This window comes from Lonchura striata, chromosome 3 (assembly GCF_046129695.1).
Source record: "Lonchura striata isolate bLonStr1 chromosome 3, bLonStr1.mat, whole genome shotgun sequence".
Lineage (NCBI taxonomy): Eukaryota > Metazoa > Chordata > Aves > Passeriformes > Estrildidae > Lonchura > Lonchura striata.
Genome location: NC_134605.1, coordinates 36058931 through 36070465, shown reverse-complemented (window position 1 = coordinate 36070465; position 11535 = coordinate 36058931). Strand labels below are relative to the sequence as shown.

At 50.9% G+C, this 11535-nt stretch overlaps 1 protein-coding gene across 1 annotated transcript; it reads left to right on the top strand.

Annotated features, from left to right (window-relative positions):
• The first annotated feature begins 329 nt into the window (after positions 1 to 329).
• GTPBP2 (GTP binding protein 2) lies at positions 330 to 10899 on the top strand. The gene is made up of 12 exons (XM_021544211.2): positions 330 to 547; positions 2700 to 2726; positions 3329 to 3513; positions 3795 to 3903; positions 4451 to 4648; positions 4926 to 5100; positions 5740 to 5959; positions 6386 to 6521; positions 6929 to 6987; positions 7704 to 7875; positions 8137 to 8301; positions 8684 to 10899. Exons 1-12 carry the CDS (start codon positions 365 to 367, stop codon positions 8879 to 8881), a joined length of 1827 nt encoding a protein of 608 aa, XP_021399886.1. The 5' UTR covers positions 330 to 364; the 3' UTR covers positions 8882 to 10899.
• The last annotated feature ends 636 nt before the right edge of the window (positions 10900 to 11535 follow it).

Below are 11535 nucleotides of genomic sequence, written 5' to 3'. Positions count from 1 at the left end.
ACTGACAAATGGATAACCCACGGGCGTCCGCAGATCCCGGCAGCGGGGCCCGGGGAGCGGCGGTATCCCGCACGTTGTCGACCGGGGCCGACAGGCGGCGCCCTCTCCGTTGGACTCCAGCTCCCATCAGCCCCCGCAGGTAGAACCCATACGGGACCGAGCAAGTCGCGCCGCGGGGCACGCCGGGAGATGTAGTTTTGAGCAGGAGGCGCGCAGCGCGTTCTTGGCGTCGTAGGCGGGCGGGACTCGCTTTCCCGGGGCGCCGCGCGGCTGTCTGTGACGCCGGGGCCGGAGCCGGGCCGGCGGGGCTGGGCGGGGAGCGGAGCGGACGCTGCAGCGGGGCGGCGGGGCCGCGGTGTCCACCATGGACTCCCGGGTGTCAGAGCTGTTCGGGGGCTGCTGTCGGCCGGCGGGCGGCGGGGCAGGTGCTACGCTGCGCGGGCGCGGGGGGGCTGCGCCTGGCGGCGGCGGCGGCTCGAAGACGAAGAAGAAGAACGGGCGGAGCCGCGGAGGGAAGGCCAACAACCCCCCGTTCCTGCCGCCCGAGGTGAGCTCCGGCGGCCGCCGCGTCCCGTCAGCCGCGGAGGGAGCGAGACCAGGCCCGGGGGCGGGAGGGGCCGGAGGGCCGGTGCCCCCCAGAGCGGGTCGGTACCTCGGCCGGACCCCGCTGGCTGGGTCTGGCTGGAGGTGCCGGCGGTGCTGGTGCGGGCCTGTGCCGGGGTCGGGCTGACAGCAGCCGCACGGCCCCGGGAGCCGTGTGCCCGCCTGCCCGGGCTCTCCTCCGGGCCGTGCTCGCGCACCCGGTGCCAGCGAGCTCCCTGCGGGGTCCGCCGGACCCTGCCCGTGAGTGGTATCGCACTGCTTGGCGTCTGTCTGCGGGCGCTTTGCCGCCTCCCATCGAAAAGCTTCGAAAATAAAGCTTTGCTCGCCTCGTACTTCCAAGCATCTCATTTGCATCTCTCCCCGAGAGGCGATCTGCTCTGCTGGGTCTGAGCCCCTTTACAGGTGACTCCCCAGCTAATTTGACAGCTGTTTCCTTGCACAGGGCTGCAGATGGTATGGACAGGGGGTAGGGCACTTGTCTCTTGCAGCAGGAAGAAGTGGCATTGGTAGTAGCGTGGATGTGTGCTCAGCTGGGGCAGTTGTCACCGCTTTCATAGAACTGTCACTGTGGGGGGAATTACATTGGTTCAGACTCCATTGCTCGGCCCCTGTCAGTGAACTTTCTGTAAAATATATAATAGCCTGTGCTGGGAGCAAGCAATTCCTCCACAAGACAGACCTGGTACTCTTGGGAAGATGTGAAAACAGTACTTTGCTAGTGTTAGATCTTCTCCACGGGCAGGACTGTGCCCTGCAGCCGCAGTTGTTCCTTTCAGCTGGAGGCTGGAGAGTCTCTTGTGGTTTCAACTCAGCTTCCTGTTTCTGGCTACCCTGTGCAGTGTGTGCCCCAGCAAGTCTAGGCTCGTTGCTTTTCTAGTCTCAAGAGCCTTGGAGAAGACCCACTCCCTTATTTAGACGACAGTGCAGTAGGTGAATGGGTTTTGCTTAGAACTGGTAGATGGCAAGAAGGGAAAACCTGCTACAAGTACCTTTTTCTCATGGCATAGCTCTGCAGCCAGAGAACTGAGCTGACAATTGAGAACTTCTGTTGGCCTTTTGCCACTGTAAGTGCCACTGTGGTTAAGAGCTGAGCTGGAAGGCAAGGATAGGGCTGTTGCCTCTCCTGACATGCAAATAGGTGTCCAGAGGAAAAGGAAGTGCCTACTGTTGCCAGCCCCATTTAGTCTGACAGAGTATATGGCTTCCTACAGGCTCCAGCCCTTTCTTATTGGTCCTTATAGTGAATCACTGGGAAAAAAATACTTAAATATTGTATATCTAATTTTAAAATTAGATACAATTCTCTTTGGTAAGCTGGAGCCTGTTTTGGTTGAATTGAGTTTGATGAGTACCCAGACCTTTCTGTTACAACCCCATCTAGCCTTCCCTGAGAAAGTACTTCTGAACATATTGGGTACAGACAGTCCCAATCAGGTCTGGCTCTCCAGAACTTTGGCCAGTGACTAGCTAGCAAATGAGTCATTACCATGCTTCTTTATGTCTGTAGTCCTTCCTTGTAGAGAGAAGATACATAAGGATGTAGAAGGGAGTCAATGAAAAAATTAATTGAGTGAGGGAGAGTATCATTGAGCAGGAGAGGAAGCAGAAGCTTTTGTTCTCAGGCCCTTTTTCTGTGCACATTGGATGGATGGAAGCTGCTGGATAGGGTGGGAGTGGGATGCTGTGGGTGGCATTTTGTGGGTCACAGATGGGTGAGGGGTGACACTGTAAGTCATATGCTGGCCTGTACCTTTTTGAAACTGGAACTTTCTCTCTGACTGTTAGGCTGGCCCTATTCTTTACTGTTTAGAAAAAAATTTCCCCCCTGGACAGTACTACCCTTGTACCCCACTCTAGTTTTGTCCTTTGGTGTTCATGATATGGGATACAAACAGCACAAACAAATCATTTGGAAAGTTCTAGTTGAGTGTTGGAAAGAATGGCAGAAAGCTGGGATTAACACAGTCATTTTCTGCCACTTTCCCTCTCTTTGAAATCTTCAGCACCAGCTTCAGAATATATGGGCAGCTGGTGCCTGTAGAAGTCCCTGTGGGCACAGCATCTAACTCTTCTGTCTTGTTTCATTCTCTGACCAGGCAGAAGATGGGAACATCGAGTACAAGGTGAGTCTTTTGAGGTTGCAGAAGGAGGTCTTCCTGCCAGAGGGTTATTTTGCAGTGATTAACTTCACCAAAGACAGCCTATGGGTAACATGGCCAAGGAAAGGATGGAAGAGTGGACACTGCACTAAGGAACTACCATTCATCTTTTGTGTCTCTGTGCCAAGCTTTAACCAGTCTGCTGAGCTGGTAAAGCTGGATCTCAGTACTGATTTTTAGGAATCTCTTCTAGCATGTGATGCCTACTGTATTTTTCTTGAGAGAGAGATGCAGATATTGCTGAAAATTATTTGCCACTTTCTTGTGGCTGCTCTGTCATTTGCACTTATTGGCTCCTGGATCACAGATTGGTCCCAGAGTGCTGTCTTTAATCCTGCAGCAGCCAGGGTACAAATCCCTATGTCAGGATGCAGGAGAGTTCTTCTACCATATATTTGTACCTTTGTGAAACCCCTTCTCACCTGTTCCATGGCTTCTGTTCAGACACTAATACAGGCTGTGCTTTCTAGAGGTGTATCAGAGTTGGGAACATTGCTTCACAAAATTGGGCAATGGGATTGCTTCTCCATCCAGGCTGTGACTAGAACTACCCTTCTGTTCAACAGCTAAAGCTGGTGAACCCCTCGCAGTATCGCTTTGAGCACCTAGTGACACAGTTGAAGTGGCGACTGCAGGAGGGCCGCGGTGAGGCCGTCTATCAGATCGGCGTGGAGGACAATGGGCTGCTGGTGGGCCTCTCAGAGGAGGAGATGCGAGCCTCACTCAAGACGCTGCGCCGCATGGCAGAGAAGTACGTGCTCCCTTTTGTCTGCAGGGCCCAAAGCATGATTCCCTGGAGTCCCCTGAGCAGCTGGCGGCTCCATCCTGCAAAGCCCTTGTATGACTCACATTCCTTCAGTCCTGAGGCTCTGGAAACATGAGGAAAGTTATAGGGCTTTTGTCTGGAAGCTTGAGGCTCTTTCCCTGCTATCCCCAGTCTTCATCCCATTCGTTTTGTCAGCTGTTATGGTAGAGGTGCAAGAGCTGTCAAGTACAAATGTGTCTCACTCCTTCCTTTTGTCTTTGTGGCAGGGTTGGGGCTGACATTACGGTGCTGCGGGAGAGGGAGGTCGATTATGACAGCGATGTTCCAAGGAAGATAACGGAGGTGCTTGTCCGAAAGGTGCCTGACAACCAGCAGGTAGGGACCTGTGGTTTGGCTATCTTCTCCTGCTTGAGACCTAGAGGCTTAGTACAAGCAGCTTCCTTTTGGGATGGCAGCCAAAACCCTAGAGGCACTTTGTCATAGGTTGGCCCATAGCAGATGCTTTGAAGGGCTGCCAGAGGGAGGCTTGATGATAACACTTCTTATCTCCAAGACTGTGATTGAGGCAGATGTCAGTGCAGGACATTGCCTCGACCAGAGGTGAAAATTATTTCGCTTCTATGGCAGTGGTTCTGATGCAGACCCATGTGCAAACAAGAAAGGATTTAGAGGTCTACTGCAACAAATAGCCTTTTTTGTGATATCAGAGCCTGATATGTCACATCTGAACTCTAGAGAGTGTATCACGACTGCTGGGCAGTGGTTTGCTGGGAGCAGGAGCAGAATCTGAGCAAGATGAAACTGTACATTGTCCCTGATGTAGGGAAGCTCTCTGAGCTGCATCTCCACTGCCCAGTAGTGCTTGTGCACTCAGCTCAGCAGTGGTTAAGTTTAATGATTTATTTTGTTCTTTTTCCTGTAGTTCCTAGACCTTCGAGTAGCTGTCCTAGGGAATGTGGACTCAGGGAAGTCAACACTGTTGGGTGTCCTAACACAAGGAGAGCTGGACAATGGGCGGGGCAGAGCACGCCTCAACCTCTTCCGGCACCTCCATGAAATCCAGTCAGGAAGAACGTCAAGCATCAGCTTTGAGATCCTTGGCTTCAACAGCAAAGGAGAGGTAAGAGAGAGTGGGTTGCTGAACTCAGAAAGCTGGAGAATACTAGGATTACCCTCCTGTTAGAACTGTGAGTGGGACAGGAGGGAAGAGAGGTGGCAGAGTTCTCTGTCCCTTAAGCTGAACCGTGTGTGTTGGTTGTATGTTTGCAGCAGACACTGTTTCTTGCACCCATGATGGATGATCTCTACTTAGTAATTCTGACATCAAAGTGGGTAGATAAGGGTTTTCTTTATTTTCCTGCTGGGGCTGCCTCTCTCACAAGCTCCTTATCCCTTAGGTGGTAAATTACAGTGACTCCCGGACAGCAGAAGAGATCTGTGAGAGTTCTTCCAAAATGATCACTTTCATTGACCTGGCTGGCCACCACAAGTATCTGAAAACAACCATTTTTGGCCTCACCAGCTACTGCCCAGACTTTGCCATGCTGGTGGTTAGTGCCAACACTGGCATTGGTGAGTGTCGCCCTGCCTCCATGGATTGAGTGCAGCATGTGAAAAGGAATGGAGAATGAGGGGAATGGGTCCTTGTCAGCTGTAAATAGCTTTCAGAAAGGTTTATTAATTTGTAAGCTTCTACTGGTATCTTGTGAACCAGTGCCTATGAGTGCCTGGTAGGGGAGTAGATCTGGGGTCCTCGTACCAGCTGTAGACTATAGACATTAAACTGTACCCTAGACTGAGAGGCTTTGTTTGGGATTTGGGGCAGTGTTTCTCAGAAAAGAAAACTACTTTGACATATTGTTAGGGGTGCTGGATCCCAAAGTCTTGTAAAAAGGCATCTCAAGTTCTCCTGCATCTATCTCTGGCATTTTTGTGACTGTTCTCTGGCAGACTTTGGTCAAAGAATTAAAACCTCCTGCATCTTTCTGAAGCAGACAGATCAGTCACAAAATTTCTTGGTAGTTTTTATTTTTCTGGACTGATGTTTAGTTTTATTTAAAAGAATAACTACTTTCAATGCATGATGAACTAAGCAGTTACAGTGAAGTCTCTAGAATGGGCCTGTGGGATAGCCAGGCGACACAGCTGTTGGCATAAACAAGCTACGGTTGTGACTGCTGCTGCACCTACACTCTCACTTGTCTCCTGCAGTGGGCACAACACGAGAGCACTTGGGCTTGGCCATGGCCCTCAAGGTCCCCTTCTTCATTGTCATCAGCAAAGTCGACTTGTGTTCAAAAGCCACCGTGGAACGGACAGTGAAGCAGCTGGAGCGAATCCTGAAGCAGCCAGGCTGCAACAAGCTGCCCCTGCTTGTGAATTCAGATGATGATGCAGTTACAGCAGCACAACAGTTTGCACAGTCTCCCAAGTAAGGGACCATTCCTTTCTTCTGCTGGGAGCAGGCAATCCAGACTGGGCTGCCATGTGGAGCTGGGGAAGGGTGAACACAGGGGAGGTGACTACATCTTGAACATCTCTGCTCCTTGTCAGGTTCCCTACCTTTGCATTCACCAAGAAGGCATTTTCCCCTCCCAAACTTTTTTCTGGGCTCTGGGAGCAAAGGCTACATTAGAGTTACTTCTTCATGAGAAAGGTGTGTGTTGACAAGGGATTGGTGCCTCAACCTAACATTGGGGCAGGGGTTACTGTGGAGTTGTATCTAGCCTTCCTGCTTTAGCCACTTACTGGTACAGTATCCATCTTCCTGCGGGTCTCAGTAGATTCAGAATTCCAGAAAACCTTCTGGAGCTGTGCTGTGGCCTTCTGCTTATTTCTGTCTAATTGTGTCTGACAGCATCACCCCAATCTTCACACTGTCCAGTGTTTCTGGGGAGAATCTAGATCTCTTGAAAGTCTTCCTCAACATCCTCCCTCCACTGACCAACAGTAAAGAGCAGGAAGAATTAATGCAGCAACTTACAGAATTTCAGGTGGGTAAGGTTTGTTTCCAGCTCTGATACTGGACTCATTGCTGTGCCATGGGAGAGACATCTGGGGAATTTAGACACCACGGGTAGAGATGTGGTGAACTCCTGGACTGTTGAGACACATTAAAAAAAGGACTTGGTCTTTGATAAAAGCCTGATAGGCTGAATCTGTCCTAACCATGAGATGTCTGTCCTAGGGATAGGATAATTTCTCTGGTTGCCATTTAAAAGGAAGAGATTTGTTCCTCTAATGGGAAGGTAGTGGGAGCTGGTGAAGCACTGAGACGGTGTCTGATGACTAGCAGAGAGATCACCTCCTTCCACACAAGGGGCACGCTCTTTGTCCTTATTCTGGAGTGCTGTTTCACGGCTGTCTGTCTGAGCATCTTATTCTTGTTGCCTTGCTGCAGGTTGATGAAATTTATACGGTGCCAGAGGTGGGGACTGTTGTGGGAGGAACTCTGTCGAGGTAAGTGAGCCTAGACAGATACGTGTGGATGTGAATGGTTGCTGGAGTTCCCACATGGTTAGAGTCACCTGCTGCAGAAATGGAAGCTGTGTGAGGCTCAGTCCTGACTGCTGCCAGATGACTGAGCCAAGTGAGAGGAGAGCCCTACAGGGTGTTGGAAAGTGACATGAGCAGACCATTGGTCATGTGGTAGCAAGCAGACAGTCTGCTTAAAAGTTGCTGGATTAGGAATGTGTCCTGAAGCATACTGAAAGAAGGCATGCTGGAATTTAGAGTTGGCAGAGGTTAGGCATGATCCCAAGGAGTTGCTTTCTTCCTTCCTCAGGTTGGGGGAGGAAATGTAAAAGGTAGATTTTCTGATTCCAGCAGGGGTTAACTGCATGTTACCTCATGAAAAGGCAGCTGTCCCTCCATGTTCAGGGGTGATCACAGCAGTTTGGCCATCAGCACACTCACACTGAAGGAGTGTCATCTGAAGTCTCTCCACCAGAAACAAAGCAGTGTGGCAGAGCACTGGGGGTGCAATGGCCCCTGTCTGTACCTGGGATTCTTAGGAGTGCTAGTGTGACTTTGACTTCTGCTGTAAGAAATCCTGATTCTCAGCAGCTTTGTCTCCCTGTTATTTGGTCAGGGTAAGAGTCCAAAGACTTGGCCCTGGGGAATTTGTTCAGGTTAATCTTGGAGGGTGAAATGTCTTTGTCTTCTGCCCTGGACAGTGGGATCTGCCGAGAAGGGGAGAACTTGGTGGTTGGTCCCACTGATGATGGGAAGTTCCTTCGGCTGAAAGTGTGCAGTATCCAGCGGAACCGCTCTGCCTGCCGCGTGCTGCGAGCTGGGCAGGCAGCCACCCTGGCCCTCGGACCCTTCGACCGCTCCCTGCTGCGCAAGGTTAGTTCTGCTGTTGCAGGTCATCCACTGGTCCAGTGAGCAGGGCTGGAGGCTTCCCTAGGCATCCCCCATTGGTAGGGTGGGAATGAAGTAGAAATGTTTGCAGGAAACTTGCAGAAAGGTTACAAATTACAATGAGTACAAGGCTGAGAATGGGATGTAAACCCAAGTCGCAGAGTGGAGGTGTATTTGTGGTTTTGGGGGCTGTTCAGAAGCAAGGGGACTGGTCCTAACTGGTCTGAGCCTTGGGTTTTTCTGCAGGGCATGGTCATGGTCAGCCCAGAAATGAACCCCACCATCTGCTCAGTGTTTGAAGCCGAGATTGTGTTGTTATTCCATGCCACAACTTTCCGGAAGGGATTTCAGGTGACGGTGCACGTGGGGAATGTGCGACAGACAGCTATTGTAGAGAAGATCCATGGAAAGGTAGGCCATGGGAAGAAGGGGGAGGAAGATAGACCTCCCTCTGGGGTTTGTTGAGTTTGTTAAGATTCCACCACACCCTCTAGTAAAGCTGGGGGCTGCTGGTATTTTGAATAGCTGTGTCACTTCCTAGGAGCAGACTCTATCCCTTTATCCTGCCCATTTGGTTGCTTTTCCTCCAAACATGTTAAAGAAGAGAGGTAAACTCTATTCTTCAAAGCTTGTGTCTTCCTTTTTCTTATTATGTATACAGTAATGGAAAGGGCTCAAGCCTTGCAGTCTGAAGAAGGCTGCTCATTTGCCTCATCTTATCATCCACATGTACCTCCTTCCTACATGCATCGGCTTGGGAGATGGGTCTAAGCTCTCCCATTTTTCTTTTCAGGACAAGCTGCGGACAGGAGAGAAGGCAGTTGTCTGTTTCAGGTTCATCAAGCATCCTGAATACTTGAAGATTGGAGCCAAACTACTTTTCCGTGAAGGAGTCACCAAAGGCATTGGGCATGTCACTGACCTCCAAGCCATCACTACCAAAGAAAATGGCCTGGAGGAGTCCCTGGGGTCTGGACAGCTGAGCTTCTGACTACCAGTAGGTCAGAGAAATCTCCACTCACCAGCACCTGGGGAGAAGGCTGGAAGCTCCTGTGGCTTTCTGAGCAATGCCTGGAGCTGCTGCTGTCCCGTTCTAGTGTGGATGTCCCTCCTCTGCACTGTGAGATGGAGCATGAGAGAGTTTCTTGCATTCAGTGCTGTATGTGGGACGAGTTAAACATGTTCTCCACATCGCCTGCAGCTTTCATTTGGAATAAGATTCCTTCAGAATAGATCAGAGGTACCTGCAGATCTGGGCAAGCAAGTATTGACTTCGTTTACTGTTTGAAAATTGCTGGTTGGGAGGCGCAGTAACCTTGAAGACAAGCAGTGAAGGGATGTTTTTCCATCTCTGACACAAGGTCTGGTCCCATTTTTGCTCTCTGAGCACTGAGTTGATAACAGTGTTCTCTCAAGTCATCCTTCAGTACATCCTTCTGGGCAGGGGATGGAACAGGCCATGCTACCCACATCAGGGGCTTGGCTGAACCTTTCAGAATGTGTTCAGGACACTTTTTAACTGTTTGAATCTTGGTTGGCTTTAATCTGCTGTGTGTCCATTTGTGCATTGGTTTTGCGTTACTCCAATCTGAGTGTCTTACTGTTGGACGGATGTCCTGTTTCCACTCACAAGTACTCATTTCTTCAGCATCCCTCTTTATGACTTCCAGGAAGCTGTGGCTTTTCTGAGTGGCAGAGCCTCCTCACATAGCATCATGAAGACAGTTTGTACTTGAATCTGTTCCTTGCAGCAGCTGGACAGGAGGCCATTCTGTGGAGCAGAGCAGGGCCCAGGCCTGTGCTGGTGTGAGCAGGTTGTTTCCACGGACATTCACCTGAAGGTGCCATCTGCACATTGGTAGCAGTGGTTTGCAGTGGGCTCCCTGGTGTGGTTGTTCCCAGCCCACCTTGTTCCTCACACACTTGCCTTAATGCGTGAGGACAGGCTGCATTACCTACACAAAACCAGATAACTTCTGTTTTGACAGTGGCATGATTTTTATTTCTCTCGGAGCAGAATTCCTTTCTTTCCATTGCCACTGGTGTTTGTGGTCAGAGGGAAGCTGATGTTGCCATCAAGGACTTTGTATGTAGAGTGGAGCACAGGTCTCCCACCATCTTGCAGCTCTGCTGTGTAGCCTGGAGGGTGCAGCAGGGTCTGTAAAGCTGTACATAGGCTTTTGGTTTTATTGTTGACTGTTAGACCAAATGTCTTTTGCTGTGAGCAAAAGGCCTTCAGCAAGCCCTGCTGGTTGGTGTGATGACCTGCTAGCCCTGACGGAAGAGAAGGCTGAGGGCCAGTGATAGCACTTGGACACCCAAGTGGCCCTTGTGCCATCCTGAGAGCAGGTTCTGCTGCTGGGCTGCTGGCACAGGCACTGCTGTGCGTGGCCATGGGTCTCTGCTGGGCAAGGCCATCGCAGGGTTGGAAGGTGGGGGCTGCACCCTGCCAAGAGCATGCTGAGGTGAGGGGAAGCCTGTCAAGTGGTGGCATAAATGAAGGGAAGGCAGCTTAATAGTTGCAGGAGTGACCTGCCCCTTGGAGGGAGCACCAATCCAGCTGAAAACTTCTGCATCACCAGCAGAAAGGAGATGCTGGCTTAGGGTCACTGCTGAAGCAGGATCCTTTTTTCCCATTCTGGCAGTGGGCTGCATATTCCAGTGACATGGTCTTTTCACCAATGCCTGCAAGAAGGACAAGCCCCAGCTGCCAGCAGGCTCTTCCCTTCGGTGCTAGTGGGTCACAAAGAGAGCTGGCTGGGAGTGGGGGACTCCAACTCTTTGCACTCTTTTGCACTGGTGTTTTCTGCCCCAAAGGGGGGTGCTGTGACCTTTTCTGAAACAGCTGATGGCTGGTCTCACCTCATCCCTGCCATCTGTGGCATGACTGTTCTTGGTGCCATGCTCTTCATAATTGCTGTTTTGTTGTCTTGAATTTTTCTAATGCTGGGGATTGTCCCTGTTCTCCAAGCATCTATATAAATGTACAGAATAAAGATGTTTTATTGAGCTTGCTGGCTGAGTTGTACAATGAGTGAGGGTGGAGTTGGGCTCTCACCCTGCTGCCCTTGGAGCTGGGTCACAGTTGGAGCTGGCCACCCTTCACCCATTCCTAAATTTCCTGCGTTCAGCCCTATAAATACCGCGCCGTGGTGTGGAAAGAATGCACGCGCTGCTGTTTACAATCCTGCGCTCCCGGCTTATCTGAGTAAGCCTGGGTGTGCAGCCTGAGGTGACGGGCAGCCACGTCACCCTGAGCACAGCACTTTGAGCTGCTGTGGGCGGAACAGGCTGTGGCGAGAGCCTCCTCAGAGTCACCCACTCCCCCAGAGCCTAATTAAAGAGATGCTTTCTAGGGCACACATCTAACCGGTGATTTGTTTCTAAAATAGCTTTGACCTTATCAAGAGGTCATGACTGCCTTGTCTCCATGAGAACAGGTTGTTCCCTTGGGACAAGTAGAGGCAGAAAGGTTTCCCTGTGGAGATCACTTGTGACCGAAAGGATTTGCCTCCTCTAGATTTTTGTGTCATATAGTGGCATCTGCAGAGTCCAGTCCTGCCAGACACTTAGGAAATGAGATGTGTCACTGTCACAGGAGATGAGACAATCCTGCCAGACTGGTTGCTGTTTCTTTTCACGTGA